The following is a 21,448-nucleotide window of genomic DNA, read 5'->3' on the forward strand; positions in this document are numbered from 1 at the left end:
CAGAATAACACACAAGAAATGTTGGCCACCATGAAGACAAAACTGTCAACCTGTAACGATGTACTCGAGCAAGCTGTTGCAGTATACTTGCTTTTAAAATGTGCACTTGGGCCACAAACGCTACTGAGCTCTTTTCATTTCACAGCAAAAACCAAGTGTCAGTCTCCGGAAGTTCAAAGTGAAGCCATTGGAAAAGTACCAGAAACTGCAGTTCCCATCTCATCCACTAGGGGCTCCGAGTGGGAGTCAATGGCCATAGAGTCGCATGTTAAAAAGAGCAACTTCAAAGCAGATATAAATATGTTTACAGCCTGGTTAAAAAAAACATTTTAGTTTAGGTTAGGTTTTAATTTTTTATTTTGTTTTAAAGTCATCCATTTTAAAGTAATTTAATCGCAAAATTTGGCATGATTGAGGGTGTGTTTCTTTGATTGACAGGTACCCGATGTAGGGTTGGATTAGCTTGGCTAACTCTTAGCTACTGAAAGGTTGGAGTTTGATAAATATCAATCATCCACCCTCGCGTTCACAGTATACTGCCCAACACCAATCCCACCTCCTCTACCTTTTAGCCCATTTTTGTATTTTCTAGGAGAGACACCACACATTATGCTGCCAAGGTGGCAACGGTGGGAACTGCCCAATTAGCTTCCATTCAGCTTTTCAGAAACCTCCAGGTGACATTATGAAGGTTATGTCTTTCATGCAGTCAATGGCAAAAACCATCAACAGAAGCAACAAAACCAGAAGGCACCTTCCGTCCAAGCCGGTCCATTTTTAGAGCACTTCTCCTAGGTACTACTGCTCAGAGTTCCAGTCGTGGAGCTGGGTTTTTATTCTGACATCAGTCATCTTCTGTGCGTACCTTGACTTTGAAATAAAGAATGAAATGACAAAAATAATCTGGTTCTGGGATTGGGTGGATGAGTCTGGAAGCTGAAAAGTTTAAACCTATGTAATGTTGTTGGGAGCAACAGTATTAGAGCTTCACAGCTGTTCACTACGACAGTGGTCCCCAACCTTTTCTGTACCGCGGACCGGTTTAATGTCTGACAATATTTTCACGGCCCAATCTAAAGGTGAAGCTTATAAAAACTAAATAAAATGACAAGATCGGCATTAAAAACTGTTGTATTTTCCTCTGTAGTAATAATAATAATGAACGTAATTCCACTGTGGTATCATGTGCAACTTTATTGGCGGTGTCCTCGTAACGTCACACCAACAACAAAACATCACATGAGCAACATCGTTTCTACCCGACACAATGCAACACACTCTGGTCGCTATGATAATGTTTCAACATACCTTCAAAATAAGACACAACACAAAAACAAACTTCATTATTTCGCTCGCTTATCACAGCAGCACTGAACCAGTGGGAGCCCTGAGCTTGTTTTGCTGCAACGAGACAGTCCCATCTTGGGGTTATGGGAGACAATGACACCCGAAGTGTGCTACTTAGATCCAGTCTGCTCCGTAATTTGGTTTTGGTTGCCGTCACTGCAGAAAACCCAGCTTCACACAGATACGATGTCGGAAATGGCAACAGGGTTTTCAGTGCTGTTGTGGCGATCTCGGGGTATTCTGCCATGACTTTCATCCAGAATAACGGCAGAGTTGATGTCTCAAACAGATGCTTAAGGCCCCCGTCATTTGCGATCTCCAGCAGTTGATCTTCTTCACACATCGACATGCTGGACTGTTCCGGTTTGTTGACAAATGGGTTGCGGATCCATTCCTTGGCAGTTCTTGGATCTTCTGTGGTTGGGAAGTAGCGCTCAAACTCTTCTGACAGCAAGGACAGGTGTTCTTGCACCAGCTGGGAGAACGAAGGCGCAAGCTGATTCTCATCCAAAATCCCTGCCAGTGTATGAAACATGCCAAATGCGCCTCTGCTCACAAGCCGTCCCCACAAATTCAGTTTAGCTTTGAATGCGGCTACTTTATCTGCTAACTTGAAGATAGTTGTCATCTTTCCTTGAAGTGACAAGTTCAGTTCATTGAGCAGGTTGAATATGTCGCACAAGTAAGCCAGTTTTGCGATCCATTCCTCATCAGTTAAGTGTGGCGCCAGCGGTGATTCTTTTTCAGAGAGAAATCTCTGCAGCGGCTCTCGTAATTCAAATACTCTGGCCAGCGATCTCCCTCGTGATAACCATCTTATCTCCGTGTATAAAAGGAGGCGTTTGTGGTCCGCATCCATCTCTTCACAAAGCTGTTCAAACAGGCGCGAATTAAGGGCGTGTGCTTTAATGTGGTTGATGACTTTAACCACATCGTTCAGTACGCCGCTCAACTCCAGTGGCATTTTTCGGCTAGCCAGCATTTCCCTGTGAATGACACAATGCGTAGACTCGCATTCAGGTGCAACCTCCTTGATCCGAGCAGTTAAACCAGACAACCGTCCAGTCATGGCAGCAGCTCCATCCGTGCATATGCCGACACAAAAGGACCATTTTAGTTTTCCTGACATATATTCATTCAGCGACTTGAATAGTTCTGCACCTGTAGTTTTAGTCGGCAACGATAGTGCACACAACATATCTTCGTGCGTATCCTCCTCATAAAGATATCGCACATAAACAAGAAGTAGTGCATTGTTGTCAATATCTGTTGACTCGTCAACCTGGAGAGCATACCAAGGTGAATTATTAATTCTCTCCAACAACTGTGTCTCAATGTCCTCTGCTATTTCTTCAATGAGCCGGGTGACGGTGCTCGCCGAAAGAGGCACCTTTGCAATCTTTTTAACAGCAGACTCTCCTAGAATTTCATGGCAAATGTCTTTGGCAGCGGGTAGAATAAGGTCTTCACCAATAGTGAATGGCTTCTTGGCCTTAGCAATACGGTTAGCCACCAAATATGATGCTCTCAGTGCACTCGAATTTGTTGACGTGGTGGCCATCAGTAACTGCTTCTGCCCTTCATTTTCACGTTTTTTCCTTTGAAAATACTCTAAAGGCTTGTCTTTTACCATGGGGTGCTTGCTCTCCAAGTGGCGAACCAAATTTGAAGGCTTCATCGCCTCATTAGAGAGCCGGTCACCACATATAACGCACAGTGGGTTTGGTGCGTGGGAGTCGCCCGTGGCAATAAATCCATATTTTAAATATGTTTCTTGATACTGCCTGTTAAAGGCAGCTTTCCCTTTTTTAGCGGGTGCAGGTTCCTCTTCTGTCCCTTCATTGGACCGTTTTCCCTTTGCAAAGAAACTATCTAAAGAAGTTTGTTTTTTGCTCATTTTGCGAGCTTGGGATTAAATTTAGCGGGATGTATTACGTGAAGTGTGGTGTCGCGGCCTTGACTTGCATAGAGTGAGACGGAAGCAACAGAAAGAAAAAAAAGGTCACTTTTCAAAATAAAACATTTGTGTAAAAATAAAATAAAATAATGGAAATTATTTTTTCTTTCTTTGCGGCCCGGTACCAAATGACCGGCCCGGGGGTTGGAGATCACTGATCTACATCATGTTTCCAGCATGGAATGAAACCATAAAACTGTGTGGATTAGAGACGGTGATTCAACCTGGGTGTGCCTACGATTCAGAATTTACCCCAAATAAACATGACATGACGTTTAAAGACTGGATCTCAAAAGATTCATATAGGTACAACTTTTAATTTCGCAATGCAATGTAAACTGTGTATACTTTCTTATTGTGTAAAAGTGACGGGCATTTGGAAATTAGCCTTGGCTAAAATGTTGCAGTATGTGCCATCACTCATGGAGCATACTTGTCCTGATCAAATAAAAATAGAATAAAAAAAAAAGACTGAGGACTTATTCAGATACTTACAGGTCAGGAATTATTTTCAGCATAATATCAAACAGGTTTTTGAGAACTTGGACGTCTTAGAAACACTTTAATCCCTCATTAAACCAACTAGACGTAAAAACATTTCGCTGTTACACAGGAGCATGCTGCGCGGCAGGTAGGAGAATATATATTTGAAAGAGAGATGTGAAAGAGAAGCAGGAATATGGATCACAGAGGAGGGTTGGGAGAAAATTTAACAAATTCAGAGGGTCTCAAGGCAGCAGGAGTTTGGCTGGAAGAATACGGTGTGGGGCTCCGGATGCTCATCATTTCCATGTTTTGTTGCAGCTGTTGGGCTCTTCAGCTCTCCAGTGATAAAGTGCTTGGTTAGTCTCTATTTACAGCTTTTTTATTTGTCCTTTTCTTTACAGAATAATCTTTTATTGTCCGACAAAACGGAAAGTAGAGTCAAATTTTTTGAGTGTGAGGACTTTATTTGACCCTTTCACAAAATGTTACAAAAATTAAACTATTATTTTAAGGCGGATTTATCATTTATTAGCGTGTGACATGTCAATAGCGTAATGTTCAGCTTTCTGCAATCTGTTAGGGTCCAGAAGACAAGTTTCAGATCGTGCTGAACAGGATTTTGAGCAAAGTTTTTAGCATAAAGTGATGCAAAAGGTCTCAGAAACTGTAAAAATGATACAATTGGCTTTATAGGGGTAAAAAGATCCCTCACTCTCCAAACAAAAAGGGAATTTTTGGGCATTTCCAGATGAAATGTTGTAGACAATCAGTACTATATCTGCTGGAAACAAGCATTGCGCTTTTCAGCAAGCGCTCATTCCCTGGAATATCTACTTTTGGGCGATTTCTGCAAGTCCTGAGCTTTGAGCATGAATTATGTTTTGACACGCACCGCAGGGTTACATAAATTGCAGACTTACTGGCCTTGGATTCCCTTCAAGCTTGACGTGGTTTCTCTGTTGCTGATTCAGCTGGATTGAGTCGGGAAAAGACTTGGTGATGTTAAAGCTTCGAGAAGGGCTTCTTTGGGTTGGGTTTTATCTGCAGGCCAGATATGTGTAGTCAAAATGAACTAGTTTTCCATTTATATAAATGATAGTCTTATCTATCCTGCACTAGCCATACCGTCAGCTTTACCAGGGACAAAGTTTATATTTCCCCATTTTAGGCAAAACCTGAATAGTTTTTCATGCTTTCACGCTCCTGCAGATCCAGACAGACCTGAATTAATGGCTTCCTGAGAGGCGGACCGTAGTGTGTTCGGCCAGGAGGTTGTGTCTGAGTGAGTTTTCAGTAGCAGAGAAGTACTGAAGGGGCCAGGATTTTCCTTGACCTTGTTCACCCCAGACTGCATAACTCAGAGTCCTGTCATCTGTAGAAATGACTCTGCAGTTGTCCACTATATAAGTGAAGGACAAGAGGTTGAGTAGGAAACTTTGTGGCACAAAACATTCACCTAAGCTTGATTGTAAAATGAGGAATAGGGACAGTACAGATACCTGGGTGTTCCTCTGGACATGCATACAAAAGTGGAAATACAACTCATTGTCTACCAGGAGAGGTGAAGTAGAAGTAAAGTAAAAGTCCTACCATGTTTTTGGATCTACCTGTGTATTTAGAACAGTTATTTTAACTAACAGGCTCATCTACCTTGCTGTGGAGCTGAGCTAATTAGCTAGACCAGCTAAATAAATTCAGCTGGTTTAGTGACTGGTAGGAACGGCTGCCGGACTGGACTTTTACTTTGTGGCACCTGGACTTTACACCTCTGCCATTTTCTCTGCAGCCATCACTTGTATCTGTTGCACAAGTTGCAAGAAATATCAGGCAGCATGGCACATCCTGCGCAGATGCAGCTTCAGTCAGAGGCTTCTTCAGCACTCCTTCAGTTATACAAAGCATTCATATTAACTTTATTGTCATTCAAACGCAGTTTTAATATTGCATCAATTGTAACATGAACATTTTATTTAGTTTTGTCTGTACAAATGATTTTTTTTAGATAAATGAATGTGCACTTTAAAAATTACACACATATGCAATATTTAAGTGTAACAATACAATCTCATAAATTGTACCTGCAATATATGCTGTTTTGAATGATTTTTTTTTGGAATGACATTTTGAGCAAACCCCATCCATGTGAGTGGAAGTTGCCTTTTCTGTCTATCTGACAGTCACCTTAACTATGACATTAACTAGTAAACTGCAGCTAAAGTCATCAATCTTCTTTTCTTTCTCTGCTTATGTCAGTGGAAAATCATCGGAAGTGGCCTGAATAAAGTGCACTACAGGAATAAAGCAGTCAGGACTGGACTGAGGTGTGGTGGTGTGCAATACTGAAAAAACTGGTGTCAGTAATAATTAAAAGTACTGTAAATAGCAGGATGTCATGCTTCAGTTGATAGATGCTTCATGGCAAGTGACAAATAAGTGATTTTTTTTCTTTTAAATTTTATTTTGCGATACATTTGTAAGATAAATTTCTCAAGCAAAGACACTTATCTGTTGTAACTTCTTGGCCTCAAAGGAAAGCAGATGACGTCAAACATATTTCTACATAAAAGAAAGGAAGACAAACTTTAACAAATATCTGTTAATGATAAGAAGAAAAAGATCACATAACCTCACTTTGTATTTCAGATTAGCATCGGCTAAGTTATATGCAAAAACCTCTGGATCCACTCTGACTCAGTTTTACTGTCTAATTACTTTTTTTCTAACTTGCACCTCAGGCTTTGACTTGGTTGTCACTAACACACCGATACACCCTATCTTTAACACATACTTGTCTGAAACATCTGTTGGGCTTGAACCCACAGGTATGTACGTTACATTTGGTATTTTAGGAATGCGGATCGTATCCATACAGAAAATGAGATTCAATGATGCAGTACTCGGTACATGTTTCAGGCAGGAGCGAACTGATTTTATAAAGTAACAATGTTTTCATAAAAACAAATGATTGTTCTTTCTTTTCAATCATATTGTAAAATACAAAGTGGACCATCCTTTGCATTAATTCTTCTCATTTAATGGTCCAGGATGCATGATTAGTGACATCTAGTGGTGAAGACAGGTATAGCAAGACCATTTGTGAATGGATGGTGGCCGTCATTGGCCAAAATTATTCCAAACGTAAAAATGTTTTTAAGTGAGTGGATCCACTGGTGTCATGGTTTTCTCCTGGCAATGGTGTTTTCTTTTTCTCTCCTGGGTTTTTAGGTGGGGCTGAGCAGGCTTCCTGCTCAGCCCCACCTAAAAAGCCAGATGAGCTGCACACCTGCAGCTCATCTGGCACTGGCACCTGCAGGAGCTCCAGTCTCCACCAGATCATCTCACAGCACCTTTGGTAAATCTGGCTGCTTGAGGATTCTGTGTTCTCTAAACGTTTGTTAACTTTTTTTTTTTGGCTCCTTCTTGCGACACAGTGCTGCCTCGCCTCACCTGGATTCACTCCACCAATTCAAGAGCTACCACCAGCTGATCCATCTGCCTGCTAAGCATGCCATCTTGCTCACCGCTCCTGAGATCTTGCCTACCCCCTCCAGCCAATTAACCACCCCGGGACACAGTAAGGCTCACTGTTCCAAAACCATTTTCTCAAAGACTTCATTTGTTTGGACTCTGCTAATTATCTTCTCCTCCTAGAGATACTACCTGGACAGAACCACCATTTGATTTAAGTAACTCAACCAATAAATTGTGCTTCATTCTTACTATTTTGGGTCTTGCCTAGTGTGGAAGCTTTTCCCTGCTGTAACAACTGGTCTCAAAAGCAATAACTATGCTACATTTACTCTACTTCTGCTTCTTCAGTGTTCCTTTAAGGTATTTATCCCAAACGGCGCTCTAGCACTTATTGAAACAAAGCCAGTACTGTAGTTTTAAAGCTCAGAGGCCTCTCCCTTCAGAGTAATATGTCCATTCAGACACATATGGCCACTGCCGTGCTTCTTGACCTACAGCAAAGGGATAAATGGTTCATTCTAACGGAATAAAATTAAAACGGTTATCTTAATGAAGTAATCAGATGATTGTAAAATGACTTAATGAGACACTGAATTTTCCTGTCATAGTCGCCATCTTAATTTCTGACCACGTTTTAGAACTGTGGACAATCATACAACATCTTGTGAATGGGGAAAGATTTTTAACTTGAACCACTTTTTGGGATTTATGGATCTATTTGGATGCAGTTTGTCCTCAACATGTGGATCAGCAATGTTTTTGCCTTTTGTATCAGCTGTAGCTCAGGAGGAAGAACAGTCGGCTTGTAACTAAAGTTGGGGGTTTGATTCCAGGCTTCCTCTCACTATGTGAAGTGTCCTTTTGCAAGACACTGAACCCTAAGTTGCCCCCCCGATGTGATATGAGTGTGTATGTATAAAATAACTGTAGAATAGTATCTGGTGTATTCCTATGTGACTGTCTTCAACAAAATGCATCAAAACCACCAAGAGGAAAAATTAAATGCACTTAAATTAAACATAATTCTTGTCATGTTGCAATATTTTAATTATTCAGTTTGTATTGTAAATTGTCTTTGAATATTCAACCAATTTTTATGCTGATTGTTTTTTTTTTGGCTTTCCTTGGAATCCACTTGGTATGTATCCCACTTTTACAGAGAATACTGAAGTGATTTGCCTTTTTATAAGGTTGTAAAAGCCAACAGCAAAGGTTCATCTATGAAAACGGTGTCTAAAGTAGTCAGTTTGTGTCCCTTATTAAGCTTTCTGGAATTTAAACAGCAATACGATGGCGCTTCACAGCAGGATGCTTTGTGTTTAGAATTGCAGCAACAGTCAATAACAATGTCAGTCATAAGATCAGCAAAATGATTGGATCATTCTTTGCGCCCTTTCTTGGCTGTGGCTTGTGAAGTTGTAGCATTAGTAAAGGAACTCAACCAACACATGGCATCAGACACACAGTTAATAAATGAAAGCAAATGAAGCATAATACGACATATTCAAGGATATGAATGACATAGGAGCCAATTTGTTTAACTGTTTTCCTCTTTGTTGCTGTTAGAGGGCGCTGCATTGTTACCTGGGCAGGTGATGTATATAGGGGGAACTGGTTGGGCAAATGTTTGGCCTGGAAGGGCAAAGGGTTTTTGACCGCAGGATGTGAGTAGATGTAGTTTGTATGCCGATAGATTATGTATGAAAGGAATAAAGATTACTGATTCTGCAATGGAGTAATCAGAGTGGAAATCAATTCTGGCAAAGCGATGCATCAAGCTTACTGTTGGACCAAGCAATCTCAGTGGCTTTATTTAAACTTAGCTCCTCCAACAAATGATATATAAATATGTATATTTCAGGACTTGCTGAAGTAAGACATGAATGTAAAATGAGCTGAAAGCTGATTCAGAGCATTTGGAATAATTCAGCTGGTTCAAAGTGCAGCTTGCCACTGAATCTTCTGATACATTGTCTGGACCAAATATCTGTGACCCAGTCATTTCAGATATGCAGAACATCATGCACAGCACCTATCTGAAAGCTGAATACAGTTTCGGCTGCAATGTGGAGATAACTGCAAAACAAAAGATTGTTTTCAAGGTCTTCAAGCTGCTCCATTCCTTCTTAGCTTGAGTTGGGAATTTGTGGGATGCAAATGTACAGTCAATGAGCAGGTGGGGGTTGTTATTAAGCAACACATACAGCCAAACTAAAGCTCTGTGGAGCCATGAAGCACTTTTTTAAAGAAACGAAAAGAAAACATGAACATTATGTGAACACTTATGAGTGTTTGAGATGGGATAAGTGCTTTTTTTAAAAAAAAACAAAAAACAAAAACATTAAAAAGACTTAAAAAAAAAATAGACACATGAGTCTATTGGTATGAAAATATGCAATTTGGTGTAGTCTGAGTTTCAAAACGAAGGGCCACCATTTCCATGGTGAACCATAAAAAGTCAAGTTTCATCTAACTTTTAATCCCATGTGATTTTGCCCTATGAATCTAAATGTATCATATTTGGTACTTACAGACATTTTGCATCACTATGGTTGAAACTTTGCTCAAAAACTTAATGTACGCCATATGATACTGGTCTCCTGCACCAGATGGCAGAAGATAATGACCTATCCCATGGTAGTAAATGGTAAAAACACTAAATTGTTTATTTCAAAATTTGTTAAAGGCTCAAATAAAACTTTAGATGTTAAAAAAAAAAAAAAAAAAGACTTTTATGCCCAGCTGTTCTTGAGTCGAGCTTTAAAGGGTTAAGAAACTGGTGCAATAATGAGGTAATTTTGATAGCATATCTAGTCAGTTTGTTAAAATCTACAAATTGCAAAAATCAGTTATGAAATAACATCTAACAGGAGAGACATTTAGAAGCCCATTTCTACTATTATGAGACTGAAGTAACAGTCTGAATCCCCTCGATGGAAACGTGGCTTTAATTATGTGAGACTGAGGCGGTTTAAAACCAAGAGTTCATCACTAAGCTTTGTATGTTCTTTAGATCAGATTATTACTTTCAATCTACTCATTTAGTACTTGATGCAAATACAAATAATACTATATATGCCTATTTTTCTTGAAATATCCTGTCTTCATATTGCACAGCTCATTCCTTTCTTTATTTTCCCCTCTTACTGGTCCTTTCTTCTTGATCTGGACATCTGTATTCAGGATCAGCATGACTCATATTTTTATCCATTGTTTGTTTTGTTTTGTTTTTTTAAAACATATCCATATCATAAATCAAAGAAATGTTTGATATTTTCAGTGTACCAATATTATTGACCATTTAAATGCAGTATCAGCAAATATTGGTTTTGTTATAGCTTTTTTAATGACAACTTTAATAACAATATGCACATATTATATATCAAACTCTTCAACAATGTCTCCTCTAACTCAAAATGACAAAATATAAGAGATGTAGTGTATCATTTTTTAAAGACATTTTTTGTTTGTTTGGCATAATTTGCTCCAAAAATATCAGTGTAAGTTGATATTGCTATCTGAAAGTAAGAGTAAGACAAAATTGGGATATTGAATATCAATAAAACAAGTCATTATTAAACATCCCTAATTAATAGTTAAGCTAGAATTGGATGCTGCAGTAGTCAAACATGGCAAGTATGCAACTTAGCTAAGCAAAGTTGATGGTTTCCACCTCCTAGCAAATAAAAATGGCTGCATGTATGAGCCTAAACATTGCAGGAAAATGTTGCGTACCTCAGCTGCAGTGTGCTGCATTTGGTGTCTTTATTTAAAAAAGCACAACTACAACTGTGCTTCAAAAATCTGACAGTTTTCATTGAGTTGTCACAGTTCTGTATTTGTTATCCACATGAGGCTCATGAGTAACAGCGGTCCAGACTGTTTTATGTGTCTGCAGAAATAATGTTAACACAGAACAAGGCCAGAAACCCAAACATTACAGATTACTGCTTTTGTTTCCACGTCATGCAATCCAGTCAGATGGGGGCTGTGCACCTGTCTGAGAGTTGCTTCATCCAAATTACACAACTCTACAAGGGAATCAAGCAGGACTTACATTTTTGTGCTTCTTTGTCCTTACTGGACATCTTGATCTGATGTACTTGGTTCTGGTTCTGTGCCTACAGAGTTGCTACAATATTAAATAGTACATTATATTTATGTTCTTTTTTTTAACAAATGATGTCTCTTAAAAGAAATGTTTTAATGAAACTTGCAGGGTTTTTTACTTTCCTCCTCCAACTGCAAAACTGGAGTGAAACATTACACAATGACATAAACATCCTCACTCTCCAGCCTAATTTGACTTTATCAACTCTCAAGAGGCTTTTTGTTCCTTGGCCCAGTTAAATCCTGACTCTGCTTTCAGAAATCACGTTCTGGTGTTATCTTGGTTCTTGGTTCTCAAAAGAGGAATCGAACAGTGAGTTACTAACTTAGGCAAGAGCTTGTATAGCAGAGGAAGTAGGGCAGGGATGTGAAAACGAATGTCCTCGGGATACCATGCCACCATTACACAAACAAAAGTTTCACACACCTAGAGAGTTGCTTTAATGCTGAAGAAACAAATAACTATATAAAGCAGGAGTTATGTCCTGCAGGTTTTCCAATGTGTCCCTTTTCTGACATGCCTGGCTCACGTTAATCGGATGAAGTTCTGCACAGTGACTCATTTGAGTCAGGTGTGTTGGAACAGGGATACACGGAAAACCTTCATACAGATGGTAACATCCTGATGTCAGTTTGATTCAGTGTGGATGTAAATAGTGCAGCTTGCTGCTCTGGACCACCCTTAAATGCAGATGCTTTAAGCATTAAAATGTTTGAGATGCGTTAAATGATCACTTTTTAAGCTTGAATGTGTGACATACACACTCACGGAGCACAAAGTGCAACACTTTGGTGCACTTTGATTTTAATAGTTTTGATTCCCTTTTTGCCTTCAGAACTGCTTGTTCTTCATGGCATAGATCAGGGGTGCTCAGCTCCAGTCTGAGGTTTGAAGGCCACAATTCTGTAAGTTTTCTATGTATCCCTGCTTCAAAACACCTGACTTGTATAAATCAGTCATTGTGCTGAACTTTATCTGGATACATTTAATGGAAGCCAGGTGTGTCGGAACATGGATACATGAAAAACCTGCGAGACAGCGGCCCTTTGGACAAGCCTGGCATAGATCAACGTGATGTTTGCAGCAATCCTCCGAGATTATTGACTTAATAGGATCACGCAGTTGCTGCAGATTTGTGGGCTGCACATCAATGATAACACTCCACTGCATCCCAGAAGTGCTCTCCTGGATTAAGATCAGCACAAGGAACTTATTTATGGTTACGAAGGCAGTTGAAGATGGCATGATGCGTATGACAGGGTGCATTATCATGCTGAAAGTAATCGTCAGAAGATGCTACACTGTGGTCATAAAGGGATGGACATGTTCAGCAGCGACACTATGTATATGATGCTCAGCTGCTACTAAAGGGTCCTGGATGTGTCAAGAGAATATTCTCTGCACTTTTACACCACCAGCAGTCTGAACCGTCGACACAAGGTAGGATATATTCATGCTTTCATGTCGTTTACTTGGAATTCTGACCCTGCCATCCGACCAAGCAACATTTTCCCATCTTTCATTTTCCTATTTGTGTAAATTGTAGCTTTAGTTTCCTGTTATTAGCTGACAAGAGTGACACCCAGTGTGATCTACTGCTGCTGTAGACCATCTGCTTTAACGCTGGGCGTGTCGTGAGTTCAGAGATTCTTTTCTGCATGCCTTGGTTGGAATCAGTGGTTATTTTATGCTTTCCTATCATGATCATCTTCAACCAGTCTAACCATTCTCCTCTGACATCAACAATATGTTTTAGTCCACACAGCTGCTGCTCACGAGTTTCTCTTTTTTAGACCATTAGCTGTAAAACCTAGAGATTGTTTTATGTGAAAATCCCTGAAGACCAACCCACTTAAATCCCCTTTCCTCCTTATTCATTCAATAAGTCATCTTGATCATGTCTACATGCCTAAATGCATGGAGCCACTGCCAGGTGATTGGCTGATTACTTGTAGCTATTATTGTAAACAAGCAATCCAACAGGTGTACTTCGTAAAGCTGCCAATCAGCATAAATCATTCCAAATTCCTGCTAAGAAAACCTTTAAGGCAGCGATGGTTAGGAAAAACAAGACATAACACTGGAACTGAAGTCAAAGTGTGCATGTTTAGAGAGGTGACTGCTGCCTTGCATCTCTGCAGGTGGATGGTGACTGACACGAATGAGGTGGCGTAAATTAGTCATTCTGTCAGCTGACAGGTTTTCAGGGTCAGAGTTTGTCTGTGTACTAAAGCTATATTACAGACTGTCAAAATAACTTGTTACATAACAGTTACTGTGGGTCATGTGGGGATGCATATACATATATATATATATATATATATGTATGAAGTGAGTGTGAGTCGTTGTTCGTCTCTGTGTGGCCCTGCGATGGACTGGCGAGCTGTCCAGGGTGTACCCTACCTTTTGCCCACAGACTGCTGGGATAGGCTTCAGCTTTCCCGCGACCCTGAATTGGATTAGGTGGTTTGGAAAATGACTGAATGAAAATTAACAAAGAGAGAGTGCAAGTGTGTGTGTGTGTGTGTGTGTAAGTTAGAACTTTAGAGTTGGTATCTTGGCAAAATGAAGGAAACTGATCTATGGAAAAGCTGTCAGTGGGTGGTGATGTCACACAATCTGCAACCTCCATGATGCAAAGTTAAACGTGACTCTGCTCACACACACACCCCACACAGACACACACACACCACACTGACACACTAAACCCATAATCTTGCATGCCCTGTTATCTATGACCTCCAAAAGGCAACCGTTGTATCACCTACATGCAGTCACTCTTAGAACCACACACACACACACACACACGCACACACACACACACACACACACACACACACACACACACACACACACACACACACACACACACACACACACACACACACATAAAGAGCCTGCTCTTTCCTCCCTGACTGCCAGCTGTGAGCAGCATACGTGCAGTTTTACACATAGTCCCCTCAGAGGCCACAGGCATTTTCTCACACCAGTTATTAACACAAGACCTGATGATTCTCTGCTGCTCCTCTGTGCTGACGTGTCACACACAAACCCAGCTACAGCATCATCAGTTCAGCGAACTTTAACAGTTTTCCCTGCCATTTTAAGGTTTTAACTTACTTTTTTTTCTTAATAAACCCCAGACAGCACCTTTTAAACCCCTTGCTGCAAACTGTAAAATGACTGAACTCGACAACAAGCTGAACTTGAACTCCGACCTCAAGATGACGAGAAGCAACACACACATGACCAACTCTGACGCATTCAGAGCAAGCTTTCAATGTCCCAAAATCATTCAGGAGACACCAAGAGGCATGAGGGGAGAGTGGCATGCTGTTGCTGTCTCCTCACACACATGCACACACACACACACAATGCAAACAGCCCACTACCTTCACCCCACACTGTTTAATGGTTGTTCAGTGTGTGACTTTGACGCAGCACTTGAATACCTTCACTTCTGCAAATATAAACATCGGAGAGAATGTACGTACATCAGCCAGGTCCCCCTCTCCAGTACACAATCAAGAGTTGGAGGCATTCAAGGAATTCAGTATCATTTGTAAGATATTACATACTGGGAAATGAGCTGCTCTGTCAGGAAAGAAAAAAAGCTAAATGGTGTGAAGTGTTTGACTGTGGTTTTAGTCCACAGTCTGTAACGCAGGAGAGTAAAGAAGCTGACTCGACAGATTATCAGTGTTTGCAGATATAAGGATGATTTCTACTTTATTCATGCAGATTTGATTCTCACATATCCATTACATACAGAAGCTGTTTTTCAACCAAAACACAACAAACAAAAAACAGAGACAACGTGGTGATAACCTCCCGGATTGTGTATAATTATCAACAATAGATTCACACAGCACAATAAAATCAAAATCGACTCGATAATGTCCCAAGATTGAGTAGAAAATGCTTCTTTAAAGACCTCATGAATCTTCACTTTGTCACAGCAGATGATAACACATCTACATACATAAATGTTGTTGGTCAACAAGCAAAAGAAATGCTCATTCTTCAAGTTACAAATTTCAGACCTTTAAATTCATCACTCCATTCAGATTGAGTTTATATAAAAGGTTAGGAAGGTTTTGAATGTGTAAATGAATGCTTTTCATAAACATCAATGGACAAAAAAAAACAACAACATTATTGTCAAGAGCACATTAAAGTCCTTTTTAAGGCTAATTTACACATACTTGTACATAAATAGGTACTTATTTATGCTGACATGGCTGTAATGGTTGTATGTGGTTATATCCACTAGAGGGTAGTGTAGAGTTCTGTGAGATATATTGTGCAGTATTGATCCCATGGTTTCGAGGGGTACTGCTCCATTTGCTACATCTGGGTACAGATCTACCAGCTCTCTGAGAATGGACTGAAATACGTATGTATTGAATACAGAAGACTATGTTCATATGTGTATATATGTTGAGCACAAATAGCCCTTACACCTGCCACCTCCCAAATAAAAAAAAAAAAAGCCCACAAACATCTGGCGTGACCTTGAGTAAAAACAAAAGCTCAATTTTGTATGTACAAAAAAGTATTCAAACATTATAGCATTATAATTAGGAGAGAAATAACATTTCAATGCTAAGTGCCCCTTGATAACGGTATTTACTAGGGGTGGGAAAATCAAATAAAAAAATTAAATATCCAGATTTTTTTCTTCACAGCTTTGAAATGTTTTTTTTTTTTTCAAATAGATAAAAATAATCCATGATAAAATTGTTGTCATTATTGTTTTTATTAATCTTTTTACTTGTCTTCTTGGGCATTACAGCAGCAGAATGATGGTCTGGCTCTGTTGTTTCTTTCTAATAGAAATCAAGAAAAATGACAAGCAAAAAAAAGCTATGTAAATTTTTCTTTTTAAATCTACAAAAATCAGCTAAATTAAAGAATTGTGACACTCACAATTCAAATCGAATCGGCACCCAAAAATTGGTATTGAATCGAATTGGGACGAAAGCATATGGTCACAGCCCTAGTATTTACGGTACGCCAACTGGACAGATGATTAGAGGAGCCAAGTTTTTCTCACTGTTATGACCAGGGCTGAAAAGTGGGAAGAGTTTCTCATTAAAACTGCAGTAAGTATATGAGTAGATGAGTGCTGCAGCACCTACATCATAAAAAGAAACGAGACCCTCCTCACAGCTCACAAACACCCCCACTTTCTGAGCCTTTGGCTTTGGTAAGATGACACCTAAAACAGATCCATGATACTTTTCTCCATTTGTCAGTCTTAGAGTCCAGAAGCCAGTCTTAGCTATGAATGGGACACCTTTTCTGTTTGCTGACTCTCTGGCAACTCCTAAAACCCAATCAGTCTTTTCTCTCACCTGAACCTCGAAGTAAAACTTGCCTGAAGAGAAACCCTGCTCTCCTAGAGCAACGTAGGCAGAAAATCTCTTTGGACTGTCCAGAAGTTTCTGAGCTACATCTCCGCATCTGATTTGTTTCCCATCATCAGACAAGATGAGAGCTGGATGTGCTGTTTCAGGATCAAGAGTCACATTCACAGCATACCGCTGGACCCTCTTCAGCTCGATAACATTAAGCAGCCTTTTTGTCTCCTCACCGACTGTCTTCATCAGATTTGTCACGGCTTCCTTCATCGTCCATGTATGTGAGGAGCCAATGCTGACCTTGGTCCAGTCTTTTGTGGGTGGAAGAGGGTTCAGGGATGGGAAGCTTTGGAGGAAGTCGAGGTGGTCTTCAGTGAGATAAAGGTCCAACACCTCAGACTCCCTTTTCGCCAACTCAGAGATTTCGTCCTGAAGTTCGTTGATGAAGGTCTCTGCTTGTTTCTCTGTTGTTCTCTGTCGCTCTTCAATCATTTCAATAAGCTGAGCCAGACCAGCCCCAATGGACGCAATCAGAGCTTGACAGGCCTCAGCACTGACTGCCACTATCTTGTCTCCATCATCCTTACTTAGCCTTACCGACTGTTGGATCTGCTCGATCTTCAGTCGTCTCTCACAGATCTTTTCTACGATATTATCACGTCTTTTCTCCAGTTCGCCCTTCTTTCCTTCATACTCTTCTGTCAAAGGGACAATTTTGTGTCCATAGTGATCCAGATTGGACTCAGTACAGAACTTACAAACACATGTCTGGTCTTTCTTGCAGAACAGCTCCAGCGGTCGCTCATGTTTCTTGCACACCCTGCTCTTCAGATTCTCCACAGGATCGATCAGTAGATGTTTAGACCTCACTGTGATATTCTGGTGAAGCTCCAAGTGAGACTCACAGTAGGACATCATGCACACCAGGCAGGACTTCAGGGCTTTCAGTTTGCTTTCAGTACAGACGTCACACAGAACTTCTCCTGCTTTCGCTTCGTTTTGCACTGAGCTGCTGCTTCTTTCTTCCTTCTGAACCGACTTTCTGAACTCAGCAGCAAACTCTGAAATGAAAGTGTTAACGCGAAGTTGAGGTCTGGTCTTAAACGGCTCTTTACACACGGGACACTGATACTTGACATTACTGTCCCAGTGCTGTGTGATGCACTTCTTGCAGAAGTTGTGTCCACATGGAGTGGTGACCGGATCAGTGAACACCTCCAGACAGATGGGGCACAGAAGCTGAACTTCTTCATAGAGGAGAGTGCAGGCAGTCGCCATGTCTGAGAAGAAACATTAGGTACTTTATCATTTAATGGTAACACTTTGAAATTTGGGCCACAACATTGGCTGGTTTCCTCTTACAAGTCACGGTCTAATTGCTAAAGGAAGACGTAAACTTTGATAAATTTGCAAATGATTACTTAATGATTACTTCATGGGGAGTCAGTCATAAATTAACTGGAAATTTAAAGGTGTACTAATGTTGGTAAATTTATAAGTATCGTGGTGGCACTATGCTGTGGGAATGTTTTTCAGGAACTTGGAAACCGGTTTTAACTGAGGGAACTCTGGATGGTGCTAAATTTGGGGGAATAATCAAGTAAAACCTTTTTCAGACAGGTTTTACTCCCAGCAACACAATGACGCTAAGCACGCTGTTAAAGTAACACTCAGGTGGTTTTAAGTGAAACATTTAATGTGTTGCAACAGTTGAGTTAAAGCCCAGACCTGAAAACAACCAAAAATCTGCCACATGACTTAAAGATGGCAGACTTGAAGAAGCTGGAGAATGAGCAAACATTCCTACCCTAAAACTCTTGCAGCTGTAATTTCTGCAAAAAAAGTGGGACTATGTAAAGGATTTTCCTTGTCCAATATCCACTTTAATTGTAGGTTGTAAGAGAGCAAATAGCAGAAAGAAAACTGGGTTAATACTTTTGCAAACCTCTGTATTAACATAGGTATTTAAAGTGGGTCATTATAATAATTAGATATAATTGCAAGTAACTGTAGGAGGAATGCACATCACTTGCAGCAGACAGAAGGGACGAAAGATGTATGCAACCCATGTCAAAGACAACAGAAGAGTTAATGATTTATGATAGCCTATCAAGCCATTTCTTTTAGGTTCATGACCTTATTGGGTAGGAGTCATAATTATATTCTTACAGTAATATGTGGTGACTTTTGCAGAAGATGACAGGAGCAACAAAAAGCTTCTTTATAGATGCAAACTCCTACTGATGCAGACGCTTCAATGTAGTTTTCAGATCCACAGTGTCCTCTAGTGGACATGTCCAAACTAATGTTTCATTGCTTCAAGAAATTGTTTAATTGTTTCGGGTCTTTTACCATAAATTCTCCATCAGAGAATTTCATGCTAATTTCATATTGTACAAAAAATTCTTATTTAAGTAGAGAACATAAAATTTTAAAGGCTCCACCAGGTGAGAAGAGACTACTTATGTTGGCTCTTGTTAAGATTCTGGTAACTGAGCTCTGTACAATCTTAACTAACTTAATGCCATTTGTTAAAATAAGTTAAGTAACTGTTGACATAGTTGAGACGAGAAGAATAAAGTCGGCTTTGTCCCTTGGAGGCCTTATATGTTGACACATCAAGTCAGCAGATGGCAGGATTTGTTCATTTCTGGAGGCCTTGTGGTTCCAGTAACAGATTTTAGTCGCATACTAATCTGTTATCAGATTATCATCTAGTATACATATATATATATATATATATATATATATATATATATATATATATATATATATATATATATATATATATATAGGCTAGTAGTTCAAGACATGTTGACATTATGGATCACATTTTATTTAAACTGAGTTTACTTTTAGAATTGTACAGTATGTGCATATCAACAGTATTGTTGTTTTTAAAAGGAAATACACTTTACGGTAAATCAATACAGCAAATCTATAAATATGACATAAATATTAGAAAATAATCCATTTCAGAAGTCAAAACAAGATGGAAGCTTCACAAGGCTGAAGACAAACAAAAGAAATGTCAGCCACACATGTTGCTTTTCTCACTTCACCATGTTTGCTGCTTATCGATGGCTATTAATACTCACCAGATTGCTAATTCTGTGTCATGATGTTTAAAATAAACCTCAAATTTTAGTTGGTGAGCTCGACTGCAGTTCTTCATTGTAAAGCTACTTTCACTTTCATTTACTGTGAAGCAAAGATAGTATAACAGGCCTACCTAAACGTCAGCTGTTTATCACCTGAAAACCTTAAGGTGACAGTCTTACTCATTGGCTCACCTTGGTTTAAAGTTGCCTCATTAAAACTCATTTTAACCCTCAAGTAAAATACCATATTTCAAACAGCTCTTATACAACTAGTCTTTTTATTTTATAAACTGCAGTATGGTTATTGTCTAAATCCTGGTGTATGAGAAATAAAACCATAAATCACCAATAAAGCTAGGAAAACTGTTGGACAATGAATTTTCTTTATGAAGTTTATTAAAAGTTCATTATTATTGCAAAGATCACAGGAATATCACAAACGATCGTTTTTATTAACAAAAATGAGGTTGTTTTTGTCAAACTAATTTAAATAAGATAATTTCCATGGTACACCTGACAATCTCTAAAGACACACTAGTGTGCCACAGCGCAGTAGATGAAAAACACTGGATTAATATACTAAAATTAGCAGTAATACACATAGTATTAATGTTATAGCTGATTACTGAAAGGTCTAATGTCTGAACTAATCTGCTAGGTGGAATGGAAGCTGGTGAAAAAGAGCAAAACTGTCATTTGGACTGATTTTTCATATGCTTCCCAAATACAAGCCCAGTTCTTTGTTGTTAAAGGTGAAAAACATAACCTAACGATGTTTTGAGCTCGGTTGGCTGCAACCAAGCAAGCTAATGGTCTAAATCTTTTCTGCTCCAGTGTCTGGCACTTTCAGTCCTGCATGCTAATAACAACTAATGTCTGATTATATCCGTTTCGATATTGAATAGTTATGAGATTCTGAATGACATATTTTCACCAAAAACCTTCAGAAAATGAAATAATTTTCATAGGCTAATGTACAATGTGGTAACTTACCTTGTCTAATGGGCCGACGTCGAAAAAGTCGACTTGTGGCAGAGAATAATTCCTCTGGACTTGTTAGTTCGTGTCTTGCACGAGAAACTGAACTGAAAACTCGATCAAAAGCAGAAGTTCTGTCCCTTTCTGAGTCCATTTTACCCTATGATTTTACCCAACTGCTAGAAAGCGGGAAAAGTCTTCCTCTTTAGTGTTCATAAAAGTCACGCCAACCTAAATGTCATAACGTCATATCCAAGATCGAAATTACGATCATGTCACAATAAGATTTACTGTCATTTTAGATATCTAAAATGTCATTCTTACGAGGACAAATGACGTCACATTCCCCATTCATGTGTATTGGGTTTTTACTTCCAGATATCCAAAATGACATTTGTCCTATCCAGAATGTGTATTCTAGATAGGACAAATGTCATTTTGGATATCTGAAATGTTCGTTTTGACTAGGAATAATTGAAAAACAGATATCTAAAATGATTATTGCGACTAGGAGATATTTAATTACAGATATCTGAAACACATTATTCCTAGTCGAAATGAACATTTTAGATATCTAAAATGTCATTCTTACTAGGACAAATGACGTCACATTCCCCATTCATGTGTATTGGTT

General features: G+C 39.4%; 2 protein-coding genes across 2 annotated transcripts; both read right to left on the reverse strand.

Annotated features, from left to right (window-relative positions):
* Positions 1 to 1,299: 1,299 nt before the first annotated feature.
* Positions 1,300 to 3,025, reverse strand: LOC306773548 (SCAN domain-containing protein 3-like; the record flags this gene model as incomplete). The annotated part of the gene is made up of 2 exons (XM_079263403.1): positions 1,300 to 1,308; positions 1,364 to 3,025. 2 exons carry the CDS (start codon positions 3,023 to 3,025, stop codon positions 1,300 to 1,302), a joined length of 1,671 nt encoding a protein of 556 aa, XP_079119529.1.
* A 13,353-nt stretch (positions 3,026 to 16,378) lies between these two features.
* Positions 16,379 to 18,013, reverse strand: LOC306773549 (E3 ubiquitin-protein ligase TRIM21-like; the record flags this gene model as incomplete). Its single annotated transcript, XM_079263404.1, has 1 exon — positions 16,379 to 18,013. One exon carries the CDS (start codon positions 18,011 to 18,013, stop codon positions 16,379 to 16,381), a length of 1,635 nt encoding a protein of 544 aa, XP_079119530.1.
* Positions 18,014 to 21,448: the final 3,435 nt, after the last annotated feature.

This window comes from Telmatherina bonti, assembly GCF_933228915.1.
Source record: "Telmatherina bonti genome assembly, chromosome: 23".
In the NCBI taxonomy this organism is placed as follows: domain Eukaryota; kingdom Metazoa; phylum Chordata; class Actinopteri; order Atheriniformes; family Telmatherinidae; genus Telmatherina; species Telmatherina bonti.